We start from the raw sequence: 21,682 nt of genomic DNA on the forward strand, positions 1-21,682 counted from the left end.
GTTGGTGGACCATTCACAGGAGAACAAGGCCCCCAGATTCAGTTTGCCTGCTACAATTAGAGTCAATCAGCATACGGTGACTCTGTCTGTCATGCTTGATTCTGGGTGTGAACAAAATTTTATAGATTCCGAGTTGGTTACAAGAGCTGGAATTGAGGTGGAACCACTCACTTCACCTTGTTCCGTCCTAGCCTTAGATGGCAAGAAACTACAGCAGATAATCTAACAAACTAAACTGCTTGAACTGCTGTTGTCAGGAAACCATAAGGAAGAGATTTTGTTTTACGTGTTTCCAGTATCTCAGGGTTCTATGGTTTTAGGCTTCCCGTGGTTAAAGAAACATAATTCTCACCTAGACTGGTCTGAGTGTCGTATCGAATCCTGGTCCACTAATTGGCATTCGTCTTGTCTTCAGTCAGCATTCACCCCTAGTTACCCATTACAGGTTAAAGTACAGGATGAAATAATAGATTTGTCTCGTGTGCCCACTGAATACCATGATTTAAAGAGTTTTTAGTAAAGATAAGGCTTTGTCTTTACCCCCCCATAGACCTTATGACTGCGCCGTCAATCTTCTTCCTGGTGCCCCCCTGCCGTCCAGCAGACTGTACAATATCTCACATCCCGAGCGAAAATCAATGGAAAATTACATTAATGACTCTTTAGTTGCAGGAATTATTCGGCCTTCCTCCTCACCACTTTGGGCAGGATTTTTCTTCGTAGGTAAGAAGGACGGTTCACTACGGCCCTGTATTGACTATAGAGGTTTAAATCAGATCACGATTAAGAATAAATACCCACTTCCTCTCATAGCGTCCGCTTTTGAACCGGTCCATGGTGCTACCATATTCTCCAAATTAGATCTCAGAAATGCCTACCATTTTGTCAGGATCCGCTAGGGGGACGAGTGGAAGACGGCCTTCAAAACACCGTCGGGCCATTTCGAGTACCTGGTCATGCCATTTGGACTGTGCAATGCTCCTGCTGTTTTCCAGGCTTTAGTCAATGACGTTTTCAGAGACTTTCTGAATATTTTTGTTTTCGTGTACCTTGATGATATTTTGATTTACTCCAAGGACATTGAGGAGCATCGCACACATGTTCGCCAGGTACTTCAGCGTCTCCTGGAGAACCGCCTGTTTGTTAAGGCCGAAAAGTGTGAATTTCATCAGCCGTCTGTCACATTTTTGGGCTACATCCTTGAGGGTGGACAGGTACGTTCTGATCCGGAGAAGATAAGGGCAGTTCTGGAATGGCCTGAACCAGACTCCCGAAAAACTCTTCAGCGTTTTCTTGGTTTTGCTCATTTCTACAGGCGTTTCATCAAGGACTATAGTATCATAGCTGCACCCCTCACCGCACTAACTTTGTGCGGCTTTTCAGGCCCTAAAAGTAAAGTTCTCACAAGCCCCTATCTTAGTTCACCCCGACTCCTCAAAACAGTTCATCTTTGAAGTTGATGCTTCTGACATCGGTGTGGTGGCTGTTCTTTCTCAGAACTCTGAGGAGGGGAGACTTCATCCCTGTGCTTTTTTTTTCTCGCAGATTAAGCAACACTAAAAAGAACTATGATGTGGAGGACAGAGAATTACTAGCCATAAAACTGGCCCTTGAAGAATGGCGCCACTAGCTGGAGGGAGCCAAGCATCCTGTGCAAGTCTGGACTGATCATAAAACCTTGGCCTACCTCCAGTCAGCAAGGAGACTCAATCCTCGACAGTCACGATGGTCTTTATTTGTCTCCCGTTTTGATTTATGTATCTCTTTCAGGCCTGGACCCAAGAATGTTAAGCCAGATTCCTTCTTCAGACAGTTTGCCACTGACGACTCGGTGGAGGAACCAACTCCCATTTTGCCTTCCAACTGGACAGTAGGAGCCCTTAGATGGGAGATTGAGGATGTCATTAACAGGGCTCAACAACAGGAACCTGATCCTGGCACGGGACCACCGAACCGCATTTATGTTCCCTCTTGTACATGTTAAACTCATTGATTGGCTTCATTCAGCCAAATGTTCGGCTCATCCTGGTGTGAGCAGAACCATAGCTTTGGTCCAGAGAAGGTTTTGGTGACCATCCATACATAAAGATGTCAAAGATTTTGTTGAGGCCTGCGCCGTTTGCGCCAGGAACAAGTCCAGCAATCAGCCCCCTGCAGGTTTTCTCCAACCCCTCAGTGTACCTAATTGACCTTGGTCCCACATAGCCTTAGATTTTGTTACAGGACTGCCTCGTTCTTCAGGTATGACTACTGTACCCACAATCGTTGACTGTTTTACTAAGTCATGTCATCTCATACACCTCAGAAAACTTCCATCACCATTACAAACAGCAAGACTCCTGACCAAGGACGTCTTTCGCCTCCATGAGATTCCTCAGGACATTCTGTCTGACCGCGGCCCACAGTTCATCTCTCAGGTTTGGAGACAGTTTTGTTTAGCCTTAGGAGCTAAAGTTTCACTCACTTCTGGTTACCATCCTCAGTCCAATGGTCAGACAGAAAGATTAAACCAACAACTGGAATCCACCTTACGTTGCCTCACATCCACAAACCCCACAGACTGGTGCTCATATATACCCTGGGTTGAGTATGCCCTCAACTCTCACATATCTTCTGCAACTGGATGTTCACCTTTCGAAGCATCTCTCGGATACCAGCCACCTATGTTCTCAGCCGACGAAAAGGACATTACAGTCACATCAGTTCAACAACACATTCGTCGCTGCCGTAAGATCTGGACCACAACCATTCAAGCACTCCAACAAACTGCTGACTAAAATAAGCGTTTTGCTGATCGAAGATGCTGACCTGCACCTGAGTATCAGCCTGGCCAGAAAGTGTGGTTATCGGCACAAGATGTACCACTCAAGTCTATGTCTAGGAAACTTTTGCCTCGCTTCATTAGTCCTTACGAAATTGAGACTGTTATCAGCCCCTCTGCAGTTCACCTTTGCCTTCCAGCCAGCCTTCATATTCTCCCTAATTCCACGTCTCTGATTAAGCCGGTGATCCCCAGTGGTTCGTCTCAAGTTTACCTACGTTTTGTGGATTACATTCTGGATTTCGCGTTTTGGATTAAGCTGGCAGCTTCCTGGAAATTCCTGACTCCTGAACCAAGGCAGAGGCGTACCCTGTCCACCCTCCAATGCAAGTACCTGAACATTGAACTCTCTCATGAACTCACCAGTATTCACTCCCCAGCTCGTATTGAAACATCTGGACAACATAGCTTCGCACACCCAGGTTCTGACTCCCTCTACCCCTGGCGACCTGACGGCATTTACTTAGTAAGACACTTTCTTGTTTACAAGTATCGTTTTCGTTAACACCGTTCCCTGTTTCACCAGTTCTCTTCCCCTCTCTTTCAGTTGGCGAATTTACCCATTCATGTCCCTGTGTTCACGTACTGTAAATAAACACCGTTACACTTTCAGCTTGTTTTCTCTGAGTGTTCTCTGTATGTGGCTCAGTGCTATATCGAAAATGACAAAAGTAGAAGAAATACATGATGATAAGAGATCTAAAACTTTTCCTTATCAAAAAAAAAGATCTTCCTAAGAATGAATTACTTGATAAGTTTCCTGTAACAGTTTTGTTTTTTTACTTGTTTTACTTCAACAGCGGGTTGTATCGTTATAGTTCTGCTGTTACTGATGTTAAATGATGCATTTTGTAATTACAAACGAGGAACTTGCAGTAGATACTTACCTGTCTATTAATAAAAAGGCTGTCAAACATAACAGAGCACAGATTGAAGGCAAAGTTAAAATCTGAAAAGAGTTTAATGCAAATCACAGCAGACAAAGCACGTCAATAGGTGACAACATTAAAACCGCATTTGCTTTCAGTCCATTGCCTTTCCCCAGAGAGTGACGGATGATGGAGAGAAAGAGCAAATGGAGGTTAAAGGAGGACTGACATGGAGACAACGGGAAGGATAAAAAAAAATGTGTGTGTGTGTGTGTGTGTGTCACTGGCACTTTAGCTGCTCTGTTAGCCCGGCAGACTGTGATAAAGTGACGAGACACAGATGAGATGCAGAAAAAGAGAAAGGACTGGGAAGACAGAAGGGCAGAATGATAAGAATGTGGGAGAGAAACTGATATGGGCAACACATAGTTATAAGAAAAGGTAATAAACCAAGGAAAACTGATTTTTTTACATTTCATAGTGAAGAAATCTAGAATTTGCTGATAATCTGTTTATTTGTGCAATGTTTAGCCTTGCACACTCTTCTGTTAAACCCTTAAAAGCAGCATTTTTCCTAATATTCAAGAGTTGTCAAAGTTGTAATGACTGAAAAGCACTTGGAGAAGGTTGAGTAACCGGGATAAAAAGAAGGCAAATATTTTAGAGCTGAGTTGAAACAACAGCTGAAATGAAGGAGATAGAGTAAAAAAACCCTACACATCACACACTATAAGCCACTATTTTTGGTTTGCATTTGAATTATGTCGCTTAAGTCCGACATTTTGTTTTGTCCGTGTTAGCTCACCGGAACGATTTCTTCACCATATCAAATTTATCTCCTATTATTGGATGTTTGTTTGCAAATAGCTCATAAATATTCAGCTTTTCATTTGTTTCTCTGCTCTGCTGCTCAACCAACACAGCACATAAATTCCTCCAACCAGAAACAAAACAAATGAATCAGACCAGCAGATGGATTTGCCAATATTGGGCTCTTTTTCTAAATTCTTGTTTGTTGTCAGGACTCTCTGAAGGCTTTTCAATTCAAATGGCACACTGCTCCTCAACCATCCTATTTGTAATTCCATCTTATAAAAGGCGGCTTAACAAGGCTCTAAATTTGTAATAAAACTGATAATAAATTTGTTTTTGTATCATTACAGAATTTGCATATTGCTCCTTGATCTGTGCTGCAGCATTAGACTCTAAGACTATAGACACGTTATTTATGATGTTTGAATATGCAACTTACTGGGAAATTACATTTTACTTCACTAATTCCTCACCTTTGTATCATTTCTGAGTGGATGCAAATGAGCAAAACAAGAAGCAATCCCTGCCTATATTATGGATGCTAAATATAACTACTGTACATACACAAATGTTCTTTAGATGGACTTCAAGCTGGAATGTGTTTGTCCTAATCTGAACATTTCTCAAAGAAAAAGACAATTTTCTCTGCCAAATATAGTATTTAATTTGTTTTTAGCTTGTATGCATAATGGAAAAGAAAAACACATGCCAAACCCTACACACATAAAGGAGTTTGTCCAGACTTATTTTACTGTGACAATTACCACACAAGGAGCAGGGGGGGGGCAATGGTTTGTACCCCCATTCAGTTATTTGTAAAACAAATGGGATTAGAGGAACTGTGTGTATGAACACTTATTAATGTCTTATGATTTATGTTTGGCAGTTTCATTGGACTACTTGAAGAGACACTTGCATCCTTTACTATCTGTGCTCAGCAGAGATGTTTGGCTCTTGTCATATGAACATTAACCTTTTATGACATCTGGCTCTTCACTTAAAAATGCTGATTGAAGTGCACTGTCACCACGCAATACAGCTGGACTCAATTAAATTGTATCAGAAGCCAGATGCAGAAAAGGCTGAGCCAGTTTATTGTTTCTTTTCAATGATCTTTGCCAGATTTGTGCTTCTGTGAGGAAAAATGAAATGTTACAGCGTAACAGACCAGATCAGCAGCCGATTACAGAAAAAAGCAAACAGCGAATCCAGAGCATACATGATTAGATCTGCAATGCTGCATTTGAAACCTATGGCCATGCAGGCATTTTTATTCAAGACACGTCTGTGATTATTTTTGGACACTATGACACAAGCAAATAGCATAAGAAACAGAGTAAATGCAAAACGCAGTTTTTAAAATGCTAAAATTTCTAAATCTTTTGGGGATCATCAGTTTTTGGTAAATGCGAGACAAGCCTCGGTGCTCTTATTGGTCACTCCAAATAATGCCATGTTCGCCAAGTCTTTTTCTTATTGCTGAATCATGAACACTGACATTAATTAAGGCAACGAGGCCAGTATTCAGATGTTGTACAGGGTTCATTTGTGACCTTCTGGATGAGTCATCTTTATGCTCCTGGAGTCATTTTGGTAGGCTAACCACTCCTGGAAAGGTTGACCACTATATCACGTTGTCTCAATATATGGATAATGGCTCTCGCTGTGATTCGTGGAAGTCTCAAATTGTGGGAAAGTGCCTTTGCTTATTTAATGATGAGAAACAATTAATTGTGAGAAAAAAATCAAAAACTTGTCCTTTGTTTGTCCTTTTTCACATTTTTCACAAAACACCCTGAAGTCTAGCAGTGAACCTAAAGTCCTGCTAGAAGTAATGAACCTCCCACTGAGTTCTGATCTCAGCATCATCGGTTCAGTGAGAGATTACATTAAGACGGTCTAAGGAAGTGTGGCGAGCTCCCAAGGAGCTTGGGACAGCTTCCCAAGATAGATGGAAATGTTGTAAAGGCAGGTTTTAAAGGGTATTCAATGCCAAAGTGAATGTATTTGGATGCATATCTATAAGGCATGTTCGTATTGCTGTTTACCTTGTAACCAATTTCGTTTTAGTGTGGTACAACTCTATACACTATACTTCCTTGATACTTACAATATTTGTACAAGTCTAACTGACTTAAAAACAAGTCAGTAACTTGTGATGTTTTAGTATTTTTTAGTATCACTGACCTAAAAAAAACTAGTCTAACTAGGAAGGTTATTTGCTTACCTAGATAAAGGGATGCATGGTGCCTTCTGCACTATAATTATGTCATAATCAAATGCTTTTTATGTCAAAATGTAAAAATAACACATGATGAAAATCACTATGTCTTATTATATCCAGTATATTAAATGAAATAACGTTTTTGTAAATGGCTACTTAAATCTGAGACTTTTTCCTCATAAAATAGATTAAAATAATTTATTTAATATATTTTCACAATATCAGGAGGAAACACATCCAAAAATCCAACCTTGAATTTGAATACATATTTTGTGTAAGGGGAAGAAAATTTCACATCACTGCTTTTAACAAAATCACAAGTTCTTCCATTATCAGGATGCCCAACAATAACTATTCAAGTTGACCAGAGTTTCTAGGAATGTAATGATCAATGACGTTTGAACAAAACATGAGACAAAAGCTTATTTCGTCTAGCTACTGGTCATTAGGCTAGTCAAGGATCCATATTTATTTTGTCGCAAAGCACAGTGTGGGATGGATATTTGGAAAAGCACCTCATGCCTACTGTTAAGTATGGTGGAGGATTTTTGACGCTGTGGGTCTGTTTATCTTTCAAATGCCCTGGACATCTTATTAGAGTGAATAGCATCATGAACTATTTATTTAAATTGTTTTAATTAAAATAGAATAGAATAGAATAGATATGTATTTTTTTCCACAGTGGGGAAATTCAGGTGTATCAGCAGCAAAGTAAAAGGCCAAAGGAAGCATGCAGGTACAAACAAAGTTAAACACTATAAATATTAATAATAATAGACTATAGGGAAAAAAATACAGCAATAAAAAAAATACTGTACAGTGATTAAAAATGGCATACTCAGATTAAATCAAATGTGCAACTGAGTAGGGGGATTTTAAAAAGGTACAAAATGCATGTATACTTATGAAAGAAAAAAAACAACAGGCCATTTACAAAAATTGAAAAACTATGCAAAAACAGCAGGGATGTAAACACTTATTGAGCTTGTTGGGAGCAGTGATGATTATAAAGTCTAACAGCTGCTGTGAGGAAGGACCTGCAATAGAGCTTCTTTGTGCACTTAGGATGCAGTAGTCTTTCATTAGGGGAGTTATCCAGATCTGCAACAGGTTCATGCATGGGGTGGGAGACATTGTCCAACATTGATGTAATTTTGCTAGAGTTCTTCTGTCTAACACCAGTGGCACTGTGTCCAGAGGGCATCCTAGGACAAAGCTGAACTTCCTGATTAACTTATCTATCTGCTTCCTCTCAGCTGTAGATAAGCTGCTGCTCAAACAAACTACACCATAGAAGATAGCTGATGCCACCACAAAGTAAAAAAAGGTTTTCAGGAGCACGACCTGCACACCAAAAGTCTCCTTAGTAGATAGTCTGCTCTGACCCTTCCTGTGAAGAGCATGAATATTGTGACACATTTGATGTGTTGGACAAAAGATACATGTAAAGGTTGCAGGACACCAGCCTTCGAAGATAGGGACATGGTTGTAGGCCTTTTCCAGATCCACAAAATGCTTGTGGATGCTACCACAACCCTCTCACAATGTCCAGTGGGCTGAAAACCCCTTCCACTGTTCTGTGGCCAGGACCAAAGACCCTTCTCTTCATGAGTCCAAGGTTCGATCAATTCAATCAGTCAGAGCCTTCTCTTAATTTGAGTGTCTTTCAACAAAACCTCAACAAATTTTGGTGTCTCTGAATAAAATAATGGCCTAAAATGTATGGCCTAATCGACACATATATGATTCACCAGACACAAAGTCAAACTTCTTATATGACCATTTAATAAAATACCCAGTATGGTGAGCTGAAAAGAGGAGAAGAGAAAACCAGATCCACCCCAGGATACTGGATGATCAAGTGAGACTGTGTAAAAAAAATGGACAAAGATCTATTTGTCTGAATGCTCCAACTTTGTGAATTATTGTAGGAGAAAAATAAATCCCATTGTACTAACAACCAGAGTCACATAAAGTTTAAACAGAAGGAACAATAATATGTTCGGCACTGGAGATTTTGTGAAAAAAATATATTTCTTAATTTTTCCCCCCATACTCAATAAATTTTCTTAAATAAATGTTGGATTTCTCTGGATTTTTCAGTGTGAGATCATTCTACTGCAATGAAATATAATTTTAAGGATTTTTACACAGCTTTACCAAATTTCTCCATGTTTGTTACGTGGTAAATAGGACAAAGTTTCTCTTTTGCCTTGGATTGCACCCCAGACAACAAAGAGGAAAAATTGACTGTACAACCTAAACTGCAGCCGTGTCCCAAAAGGCCAATAACGTGCTGTGTTTGTTCTGTTCTGGCAGTGAGTGGGTAAGAGATAGTTACTGGGAGAAGCAGTGATTACAGAGCAGTAAAGCAAATCTCAGTCACCGTAACACACATTCAAACGCACACACAGAAGGCCTGTCAATCGGCAGTTGAAAAATGAGTCTCACCTTGAAACGACAGGTGCACTCGACTCGCTGGAGCATTCAGTGCTCTGTTGCTACTGCGAAGGTGTAGGTGCACACTCACATGCATGAAGACCCATAGGGCCGCACATAGGATGTTTTGTTGACAGTTCTTTAAAAATGCAAAGCCACCAACTGGTAAATTAAAATCATTGTGTATATAAACCAATGTCGTGCACTGTCAAGATGCTCCCTGCGGCGTTTAAGGGCTGAGTGACTTTGCATGCAAGGAAACAGATGCTGAAACACACTTGTAGTGTGTATTGATTTCTGGCAAGCACATTTTAGATTTCTGTATCCCTCACTTTCATTGTCTTTCTCTTTGTGCATCTCTATTATGTGGTTATTTAATATTGTCAATCAACTGAGTGTCATGGATTAAAACTTACTGTTACAACAGGTCCCTGCACATCTTTCTATGACAAAGATACAGTGCCTTGCGAAAGTACTCGGCCCCCTTGAACTAGTCAACCTCTTGCCACATTTCAGGCTTCAAACATAAAGATATAAAATTCTAATATTTTGTGAAGAATCAACAACAAGTGGGACACAATCGTGAAGTGGAATGAAATTTATTGGATGTGTCAAACGTTTTTAACAAATAAAAAACTGAAATGTGGGGTGTGCAATATTATTCGGCCCCTTTACTTTCAGTGCAGCAAACTCACTCCAGATATTCAGTGAGGATCTCTGAATGATCCAATGTTGTCCCAAATGACTGATGATGATAAATAGAATCCACCTGTGTGTCATCAGGTCTCCATATAAATGCACCCGCTCTGTGACAGTCTCAGGGTTCTGTTCAAAGTGCAGAGAGCATCATGAAGACCAAGGAACACACCAGGCAGACCTAAGATACTGTTGTCGAGAAGTTTAAAGCTGGATTTGGATACAAAACGATTTCCCAAGCTTTAAACATCCCAAGGAGCACTCTGCAAGCAATCATATTGAAATGGAAGGAGTATCAGACTACTGCAAATCTACCAAGACCCGGCCGTCCCTCTAAACTTTCATCTCGAACAAAGAGAAGACTGATCAGAGATGCAGCCAAGAGGCCCATGATCACTCTGGATGAACTGCAGAGATCTACAGCTGAGGTGGGAGAGTCTGTCCATAGGACAACAATCAGTCGTACACTGCACAAATCTGGCCTTTATGGAAGAGTGGCAAGAAGAAAGCCATTTCTCAAAGATATCCATAAAAGGTCTCGTTTAAAGTTTGCCACAAGCCACCTGGGAGACACACCAAACATGTGGAAGAAGGTGGTCTGGTCAGATGAAACCAAAATCAAGCTGTTTGGCCACAATTCAAAACGATATGTTTGGCGTAAAAGCAACACAGCTCATCACCCTGAACACACCATCCCCACTGTCAAACATGGTGATGGCAGCATCATGGTTTGGGCCCGCTTTCCGTCAGCAGGGACAGGGAAGATGGTCAAAATTAATGGGAAGATGGATGGGGCCAAATACAGGACCATTCTGGAAGAAAACCTGTTGGAGTCTGTAAGAGACCTGAGACTGGGACGGAGATTTATCTTCCAACAAGACAATGATCCAAAACATAAAGCCAAATCTACAATGGAATGGCTCACAAATAAACGTATCCAGGTGTTGGAATGGCCAAGTCAAAGTCCAGACCAGAATCCAATCGAGAATCTGTGGAAAGAGCTGAAGACTGCTGTTCACAAACGCTCTCCATCAAACCTCACTGAGCTCCAGCTGTTTTGCAAGGAAGAATGGGCAAGAATTTCAGTCTCTCGATGTGCAAAACTGATAGAGACAAACCCCAAGTGACTTGCAGCTGTAATTGCAGCAAAGGGTGATGATACAAAGTATTAACGCAAGGGGGCCGAATAATATTGCACGCCCCACTTTTCAGATTTTTATTTGTTAAAAAAGTTTGACACATCCAATAAATTTCATTCCACTTCATGATTGTGTCCCACTTGTAGTTGATTCTTCACAAAAAATTGAATTTTATATATTTATGTTTGAAGCCTGAAATGTGGCAAGAGGTTGAAAAGTTCAAGGGGGCCGAATACTTTCGCAAGGCACTGTACATGCAGGAGCACACATCCAATTGTCCTTCTTTGTGATTCTTCATCCGTAATCATCCCACCACTTTTCAGCTTATTTTGTCGCCCCCTGTTCACCCCCCTGTAGCCTCACCTTCATTCTAGAGCTGACAGTGTTTCCTCCCCTTCTCCTCCCTGTTTATTTAGCACAGCACGAGGTGCAGTGTGGGTGAGAGACTAAGATTAAATATAGAGATGGAAAGAGGCGATGGAGAAAAACAACGTATTAGAGACAGCATGACAGAAATGGGGCTGTTGTGTGGAAAAGTGCAACAACAAACAGAGGTAATGATAAAAGAGTGACATGAGGATATAGGGCGTTATCCAATGGGATGTAAAGGAGACAGAAAATCCAGAGTCAGAGGTAGGAAGACAGAAAATGATGAGGGAATGAATACTGATTTCTGAGGACATGGTACCTCCTTCTGCCTGATAGCCCTCAGTTCAAAGATGAAGAGTGAGACTTGAGACAGACACACACAAACAAAGGGGCACACACAGATTCTGACTGAAAAGAGAGAAAGAGAAAATGGATGTGAAACGTTGTTGAACAGAGGCTCTAATCTGTTGTGCGTCTGCTGAAGCAATAACAAAACAATTTTTGGCCGAGTTAAGCTGAATCCTAAAAACTCCTATCAGCTCATGTAACCAAGATGAAACACATGCTTGTGTATTTTAACATATCTCCTGTCCCTTTTTCTCTTAAGTCCCTTCTACTGTTAGCAGTGTTCATCTTTTTTCTATCTGGATAAGTATCATTGTCATCTGCAAACTGGTACAGGCAAGCAGCACACCTCTGTACTTATCTCATCCACCCAGCAATTTTTGAATTCTTAGTAAATAAAAAATAAATAAAAAATGTTCCTACAGTGGATCTCAAAATTTAAGTGGTTGTTTTAAAGATTCCCAACTTTAACGTTACATAAACCCTGTAAAGGTGAACTGTAAAATAAACAAATCTTTTATGGGGGAAAAATGAAATAGGTGCAAAACCCACCCTGATTGCAGAAATGTGTTAAACTAATACTTTGCAGACGCACCTTTTGATTAAATTACAACAATCAGATTACACACCTAATATCAATTAATAGTTTTAATTTAATAATTTGAATAACCTGAAATAAAGCTCAGCTGTCCTCATAGGATTTTTCTGACTTTATCATGTTTGCATTCTTTAGCTAAAGCCATGATTTTCAGAGAGATTTCAACGAATTTAAATTAAATACGTGTACAAAGGTATCAGTGAGAACAAAGGTACAAAAAGGTTAATCAGTATTACACATATATACCAGAGGACAGCTAATAAGAAACTGGAGAAAAATGTTAGACCGTGACATTACCAGAACTGGAAGCCTCAATTCTCAGGATGTCAATCTTATCGGAGAGGACCAGGCATTCTCCGTTCCTTGCATGGATGAACACTATCTTGACACAGGGCTTCAAGATTTACTATGCTAAGGGAAAGGGTTATGTCTCCCAGACACAGCTGTTTTTTTTTTTTGTTTCTTTTCTTTGGTTGGACACATCCTTCCTTTCTCCAAGTTGAGCTGAATTCATGATGAACTTATGCAAGGGATTAAAACATATCAATGCGTGATTTATGTAAACTCCAGACATCACACAAGTCCTAGATCCAAATAAACAAAGGAATGACTTCACCAAAAGAATATAACATCTTTGGAATGGCCAACTCAGAGTCCAGAACTAAATCTAACAGAAATCTAGGGTCACCTGGAAACAGCTGTGAACATAAGATATTTTCACATATGCCAGATAAGTAGAGTGGATATTGCCAAGTGAAGATATGGGATGTTTGCAAGCTCCTATCACTAGCAGCTCCTTGCAGCTTTCAGTGAAAAACCGCTTCAAGATCAGGGATCATTTTAAGGGTTCACATGCTTCTACAACCAGGTTGTTGCACCACTTTATATAAAATGAGCTCTTAATAAATGTGTTTGAGTTTTAGTAAAGTTGCAGAGGACAGATATCACACTAAAGGTGGAGAAAAGAAAAGGTTTTACATTTGCACCCTTTTGAGATCCACTGTGACTCTATAGTGATGTACACTCTTGCCCAATATCTTTGCTGTCTATTGCAAGTAAGTGATCACCAGGATTTACTTTAATTAGCCATAAACAATCCTGAAACACTACTTTCAGTCATTTTTTTGGAAGACATGCTAAAGCATTAACAAAGTAATATTCAACACTTGTTCTACACTTAAAAAATTGCAGGTAAAACATTCATAATATAGCAGACTCAGCCCAATCTAAACTTACACAGCAATATGTTCTGTAGTGCTGCCCCCCTTTGGGTATGCTGGCAATCACAATGAAGTGTATTAATTCAGTTTTTTAATATTTAACACTGTACACCTGAATGAAAACTGAAAGCTAAAAGAGAATGATCATATTCATTTCACTTACTGCCAAAACAGGAAAGTAAAGTGCCCATTGTCATTCTGCTCAACAGCGTGGAGACATCAGGCTGAGTCTGAGTCACTATAAATCATGATGGGCCATTGGTATGATGGAACATGTGCGTGACTCTGTAATACCTAAGAACAATTAGAGAAGCTCATTGCAGTCAAAGTGAGTTAAGAGTTGTCAGCTAATGAAAATATATTTGTAATTACTGCTGACTGTGTGACCTCTAAACAGATTGGTGATATTTATGCCGCTCTTATATAAGTGTTTCCCTCCTTTTGTCAATAATGTCATTGATAATATGTTTATTTAAACCAGAGGTGTTTAAATTGCGGCCTGCGAACGATTGCAGCCCTGGGAGCCATTTGCAGCCCCACTGCATTGTAAAAATGATACACATTTGGTTCGCCAGCACAGATGGTTGACACTGATGGAGTTTTCTGCTTTTAATTGGGACAAAATTATTACTGACAAATTCAAATCTTACAATGTTAGGCATGACACAAGGTCTTTGTCTTTTAATTACCACACCTTTTGTATTCTGTGTAATGTCATAGCCAATAGGACTCCATCTATTCGATGACTTTAAACCAAAAGCAATTAAAGTAATTATTTCTTACACTTAGCTAAATACACCAAGCATCTTTAAAGAAAGTGACCCTAGCCATGTTCTTATTGCTGAGAATAGACTTTTTTTCAATCTTTAAACTGCATGTCTTTCATTAAATAATACAAATGGGAAAAACCTTTAATAAGTTTTAGATCTTCAATTATTTGCACTTTAAATATTTAAAATATTTAAAGTAAAACAAAATCACATTTCATTTTTGGGGATTTTAGTTTTTTTTATATTGTATTTTATTTGGCCCAAGGACATTTTTGATTTGGCAATGTCGACTCATGTAAAAAAAACATTTGGACACTTTGATTTGAACTAATACAGTAAGTGAAATGCCATATTTGAATAAATGCCTTAATGTTAAAACTTATTGAGCTTGTTGGGAGCAGTGGTGGTTAAAAAGTCAATTCAAGAGTTGAATGTCTTACTTTTTCTACTTCTCCTATTATCTGCATTCCCCAATGTTTTAATCAAACAGGACATATGAGAGAACACTACAATATTTATAAATATTTTCATCAGACATTTCTCAACCTCAGTGGAAAACTCCAAGAAATTTAGATATAGTGTTACATAAAAATGTCCCTATTACCACTACCATAAACTTTGTTTTATATTAAGTTGTAAAATATTTTACTGCTTTCTTATTAGCTCGATAAACTAAACAGCTCATGCTGCATGAAGCTGCAGATTTAGCACCTAACATTGCCTGTTGGAGGCATTTTTAGGCTACTGAAACAGGTCAGAAATTTATAAACATTTATACAAATACTGCATCATTTTCAAGCTATCTAAAAGTAAAATTCTTTGCCACTGATTTGCAAGGGCTGAATATTAAATAAAGTCAAACAAAATAAGTACAGATTGAACTAGTCTGCAACTTTGTGATAATGCCTGAGGAAATTTAAACATAATCTCTTATGACAAAATCATTTACTAGACATAATTCACCAATTGATGCCTCAAAGTTTTTGCTTCTATTAGGGTTGTCTTTAGTTTGACAAATTGTGATAAATCTGTTTCTTTTCTTTTCTTTAATCCAGATCATGTGTTCCCATCTGTGTGCTTCCATCACTGTTCATCTCCTCTGCTTCTTCTGTTTTCCTCTAATCTCTAAAGTCACACTTAAAAAAAATAACAAAATCTCACAGCAACAACAATCTTATCAAATAATCTGCTTTCTGATCCTAAATGCAATATTTAAAAGTTAGTTTTAAATTCTTGAACTTTTGCTGTTTGTTCTACTGTTCAAAACATGCATTTTGAATTTTGGGCAATGCTTTTGATGTGTTTTTTTTTTCATTTTATCTTCCAGAGCTATGTTTAGAATCATTTGTAATGTACCAGCTACTAGTCTTACCATCTGCTCTAACAGTACAGTTTCCCAGTTTAAGAAAACGCAAAAGATCTTGCTTGCATTTCATTATTAATTCATAGTGTTGTGTAAAGTAACACTTGTTTTCATGAAGTGATTTCCTTGGTAGAAAATAGCATGTCAGACAAGCTAGGTAAGGACTCCTTCTTTTACCAACTTGAATTTGTAGATTAAGCGGAGTAATGTAGTGTCTGATAACACATTAGACCTTGAGGCCTCAGATTGGGCTTGGAGCACATTTCTAAACCAAAGCCATATGCTCAGAGCTACCAAAAAAAGGTGAGGTATGAATGCCTGACTGTGCTTGTAGTTTTAGCTAAATGCTTAAAAGGTAACAAAGCCAAAAATGGTAAACTTTGTGTGCTGTCTGTACGCCTACAAAGAGGAGCTGTGTGGGAATTCTTCTACAATTGGCTTAAGACTCCTACAGATCAGAGCACAGATACTATTTTCAAAATGGTTCTTGTCAACAGTGTCCATTCTCCCATTGGCAGTTTGAAGGTAACCAAGCCCCCATACACAGCAGTCACTCTGCTCCTGCTGTAACTGTAGGCAACTCCTCCTCATATTCCAAGAACAGCATGCTTCTCCTAAACGGAGAAAAATCCTTTTAAAATTTACGACTAAATAAGTTACCCACAATGACTTGCCTGGTGTTCTTTCTATCTCTTATTCAAGCTCCTTTCTTTTCTGTTACAAAGTAAAAACATGCATGTAGTGCCAGGTGCTATGCAAAAGATCCTGCTTGCATCCCATCTTTGTTTTCTGAGGCAAACTTAGACTTTCAGAGATCATTTAAGGAAGCACTTCTAGATGCTCAGGCATTGTAATGCTAATTCTGAGCACAATCTTTCAAAAAGGTCATTTTGTTTATAGGAGAAGAAATATTCAGGACCTTAAATAAGAACTTTAGTACTCTCCAATTCTATATGAAACTGAACTTTTCTAAAGAGCACCGTTGTTTGTAATGTTTTAAATGTAGGGATAAGAGGAGACACAAAACAAAATAAATTTGTTTTCCATTTTGAATTTGAACACGTCTAAAATGTATTAGGGATTTTATGTTGTGCAGAGTCAGAAAGCTAACACTCTAAATTGCCAATTACACTAAGAGCTAAATTTGTCTAACACCATAATTCAATTCAGCAAAATGAAAGCTTCTAAACAAATGAGGCTTCAATCCCTTTTCGATGCTCTTAAATACAGAATCTATTCGATATGGATATGCAAAGGACCACCATTTGTTTTCTCAACTAGTTTAGAAGCTAATAAACTATATTTACCCCAGGTTTTTATTTTCACAGTGTGACACTGCACAAATCTGTGTCCGCTCATGAAGATTGTCAAGGCTCAGACACTTAGCTGTCTTTGCCACTAAATTTAGTTCTTACATAATCAGGGTTTCTGAACTCAAACACAGAGTTTAAATATCCCAACATTTGCTGTTATTTGCCTGAGCAAATAAAAAAAAAGAAAACACCTTGCTATTTAAAGTTACCATCTATGCTCTTTTATGAAACGGGATCCTGGAAACATAGACCAATGCTAACCAACTTCACTTGCTTATGGTTATGGTGACAGATAGATAAGAAGATAAGAGGAATTATCAGACAAAATATATTTGATTCATGCTAAAAGATCACCTTAGTGGGTGTTATTTTGCTATGAAAACTGAACACTTTCAAGGCAAATAATTTTTCTATCCATGCATTGTTTTATGCTTATTAGGTGCTAGGTCGCAGAGGCAACCTGTGCAGGGCTGAACCCAGACCTCCCTCTCACCACCAGCTTATTCTAGGGGGTCTTAACATATACAAAGACCAAAGAGGATAATTATAGTACCTCTAGGGAGTTATGGTTCAGCGTTCAGGCTCCTCCTGGTGGTATGTGTCTGAAAAACCTCCAAACAGAGGTGTCCACTAAGCAACAATGATTAGATGGCCAAATCAGCTTTAAAAAAACACACACACAAACATACTTATTTTGACCTTCTCCACCACAATAAGAAAATGCATTGTTTTTCTGCAAACATGGTCCCCATATTTTTAGGCTTATTTTGGTGTCATCAGAATTTTGGATTGACAGGGACATGGAGACTGTTGCAGAAATTATGGTGAATGTATTAAATGTTCTAATCAATAATTGGTATCATATATTGCGAGCTACACATAGTGTCACCTTGTGATAAAAGACTGCAAGATCTGCAGCAAAATGCTTGTAAGATTTGTTGGGAATTAACTGTGTGATGAACTACTAGATATGCACTATGTCTATTAAAGTATCTCTGGAAATAATACACTTTCTTTTACATGAGATGGAACGATTTACCACTATAAATGCAACTCTCCTTCTTGGTTATAAGAACTTGATAGACTTCTATCGATCTGGTCAGTGGGAGCATTCAGTGGAGGTCGAAGCTTTTATACGGTGCTTAATGTGCCTAATGTCTGTGTCTTCTTGCCGGCCTTAGCATTTATTACCTCTGTCCCTTCTTTTATTTATCCCATTTATTGTCTCTCTCTTTCTTTCTTTTCTGTCTAGAACTAATCAGGAATGCCCAAGGAAGTCATCACCTGCAGGCCATTGGTCAAAAAGTGAGAAAGGCTCTGACAGTGATGTCCAATCAGAGTTGGCTAAACTACTAAGGAGGTCAATAATGAAAGAATCCCCAGAGTTTATTGTACATTGAATTCCTGTCTACAACTTCAATAGATAACTCTTTTAATCTGCCACTGCAACACTTGGATTTATTTTGGTAAACATAAGCAAGAACTTCTTCCCTTTTTATTGGATACAACCTTGCTGAGGCTGGCTCATGTCATCGCTTGCCTCCATCGCTTTCAGCTCCTCCGGGGGCTGAGCCAACCTACAGAGGAGCATGGGCAGACGAGTGGCAGATCCAACTAATCCGGTGCCTGCGCTGGGAGTTCCTCTAGCTGGGGGGCGATGGGGTCCACTTTGCAGCATTGGGGTGCAGACATCTCCCAGACTGCACACTCTCCCCTCTATCAAACAACCTGGCAGCCAACAGATCAGCACTCATCATCCACACACCATGGCGACAGAACAAGCACTGGCAGCGGACATAGCAGGAGCCATCAGAAGTGACAGCAAGAGCCGGCCAGTGTCCAAAGAGACATCTCAGAACGAAATCAACAGCCTTACACAAGACGACATGGGGTCGCAAGGGTCAGGCAGTGGAGTTTATTGCCAGATCAGGACCATACAAACAAATCTCAAGGACACAAAAGATAAAAGGACCACTCGGTATATAAATGGGAGTGTGGTAGCCTCGGATTTGGTGGGAGGAGTTTGCAGTGAAGCCACAGAAATTAAGGAGCCAGCGCAGGAAAAGAGAAGGGTGCAATCTCTGCGAGGGGAAGGCCATCGCTCAGTGTTAAAGACAGCGAGCGTTTGTCCAGCTGCACACGCCACTACACCTCGGCCCTGTCAAAAAATGACAACCTCACCGCAACGTCTTTGTGCAACATGTGGGAGGAGACGTTCACAGATTACACAGTGCACAGGTGCATGTCGCAGAAGAGCAGTCAATCAAATAACAGTAAGCCAGACTTTACCTAATCCAGCACGGAAAACATCTGTAGCTCCCCCCCAGTTAAGGAAAGCCTCTGCTGCTCTGAGCTCTCAGTCTTGTTCCAAAAGCACAGACAGAGCCAACCCACAGCAGCACACATCAATAAAGACTGCTCATATACCCCAGCTGTCCCACACCATGCCAAAAACACACAGTTCTCAGTTTAACCACACAGTACATACTCATAGCCAAACAAAAGAGTCACAATTGCAGACAAGGCCACATTCAGCAGACTTTACCTGTTATAAGGACTCAGCCACACAAACGTCAGAAACACACACACTCTTCAACACAGAGAAAACAACAGCTGATGCACCACACACACAAAATACAAAGGCAACCCAACCACATCTAATAGATAACAACAAGAACAATCAGGGTCAGTGCCATACAACTGATGAATCAGTCAGCAACATTTCCAGACCTCAGACTCCTTCCTCTCTCAGTGACTCAAAATCCAGCAGCATCCCACCCCTTCCACCAAAACACTCTCCTAAGGTGACCCATTCCAAACCAGCCACACCTGCATCGCAAACAATAACACAAGAGACCACAAAGTCGCCTAAACAATCCTCGGAACGTATCAAATTCAAGGACACAAAGCAGAAGAGCAAATCATTTGATGACAACACTCTCCCTTGTAAGACTCATATGAAAGCACAATGTAATGGGGCACCAGGAGGACTTTTAGATGGACATACAGTTTATGCACCACCTGGGCTGGAGAGGCAGCTACAGAGTGTAGAGGAGAACCTTCTATCCAATCAGGAGAAGATCAAGGTGCTTCTCAATGTGATTCAAGACCTGGAGAAGAGCAAAGCTTTAAGCGAAGGGTAAGAGCAATGGGGGAATAAAAATAAATAGCAAGGAGAGGGGTGAGTTAGGGAAATGAAAAAAAAAGGTTTGGGAAGAGGAAATGCAAGGTAAAACTGAATAAAGACTAAGCACTAAAAACAAAGGGAAAAGGGAAGAAGTGGAGTCAATGATAATGAAGAAGAAAAAATTTAAAAAACAATTATTGCAAGAGTAAGTGTTCAAGCAATAGTGTTGTAGAGTGATAAAAAGAGTAAATAGAGAAGGCGAGGAGATTGTCAAGGAAGTGCAAAAGATTGAGAAGAGAGTATATTTAAGTTTTTATAGCAATATATACCAGCAAGCTTTCAAGTTTTTGTAATAGATTCTTAAATTTTATGTCTGTAGAGAATAGCCATGCTATGTGTGTATGTGTGTGCATGTGGGCAAACCAACTGTGTAATGCAATATCAGAGTTACTTACTTGGTTACCCTTTGTCAATATTAGTATCCTTATAGATCCCTTGGTCTTTCTTTTAATTCCCCTTTCAGAGCAGCAGTCATAGTTCCAATAATAATCCCTGTCTGTTTATGTGCAAATTCTTCATCCCTGCTGTTTAAATTTCTTAAAGCAATTTATCTTCCACCTTTACATCAGATACTAACACTTCATTGTTAGTATCTGTTTTTAATTCCCCATCTTCATTTTCACAGTTCCACATATGAACTATTTCTGCCTCTCAAAGCTGTGAATATTTAATTCTGCTTCTTCACCATCCGCCATAGGATAGCATAACAATTTACCACCTTCTGCTTTTTCACCATCCGCCATAGGATAGCATAACAATTTACCACCTTACCATAGGACAACAATTATATCAATTCAATTAACTAACAAAACATATTGAATACTGAATTATGTGAATTCATTAAGTAAATTGCATGGTTATACAGCTATGTACACAAGCGTGTCATCTTCATAATATGGTAACAGGACAGTGATTTGAAAAATAAAACCTTGCAAATTTACTTTGAGGGAACTTTAAATCAAATAAATCTTCATATTTTGATTGATCACTCCTCTACACAAAACTACATTTGTGCCTGACCCATCTTGTCTGCAAAACATCAACTGCTGAAAGAACTACATCTTCAGCTTTACATGTTTTTAGCCCATTTTTATTGCACATCCTTCTGGTTAACAGATGTTTTTCTCTAAAGACTAATCCCTATAAGAAAACCCTGCAATTAATCATTAAGCTGCACAATAAGACTCCTAAACCTAGTGTTTAAGCTGTCCTGCCCTGTCCAATATCATGAATCCTAGCTTTTGGGTGTGTCGGTGTGAGTGTATTTGGTTATATCTAAGATTAACAGGCAGACTGAGAGAAAGATGGGAAACAGCGAGACACAAAGAGGGGAATTAAGAGACAGATAGACATGAAAGACAGAGCAGAACCACCATGTTAGAGGGTCTCCAAGTGGACTGTTGTGATAAAAGCATCAGTTGAGCTTAAAGGTTGATGCTTTGTTCTGCTTCGTATATTATTTTCTTTCCTAAAGCAAATACATGTCTTCATTGCTGTTGCCTTTGGGAAAAGGTTG

The 21,682-nt window shown here is 39.4% G+C and overlaps 2 protein-coding genes across 5 annotated transcripts in view; one reads left to right on the plus strand and one right to left on the minus strand.

Annotated features, from left to right (window-relative positions):
- LOC124860244 (dedicator of cytokinesis protein 2-like) overlaps window positions 1–21,682 on the minus strand; it is a 143,451-nt gene that overhangs the window by 43,405 nt on the left and 78,364 nt on the right. The window lies entirely within an intron of this gene.
- LOC124860245 overlaps window positions 1–21,682 on the plus strand; it is a 36,479-nt gene that overhangs the window by 5,462 nt on the left and 9,335 nt on the right. For all 3 annotated transcript variants that reach the window (XM_047353370.1, XM_047353372.1, XM_047353371.1), the window contains one exon: window positions 18,232–20,118. In XM_047353370.1, the coding sequence (XP_047209326.1) occupies window positions 18,569–20,118 (1,550 nt within the window). In that variant the 5' untranslated portion in view covers window positions 18,232–18,568. The remainder of the gene's footprint in view (window positions 1–18,231; window positions 20,119–21,682) is intronic.

The sequence above is a fragment of the Girardinichthys multiradiatus genome, chromosome 23 (assembly GCF_021462225.1).
Source record: "Girardinichthys multiradiatus isolate DD_20200921_A chromosome 23, DD_fGirMul_XY1, whole genome shotgun sequence".
In the NCBI taxonomy this organism is placed as follows: Eukaryota; Metazoa; Chordata; class Actinopteri; order Cyprinodontiformes; family Goodeidae; genus Girardinichthys; species Girardinichthys multiradiatus.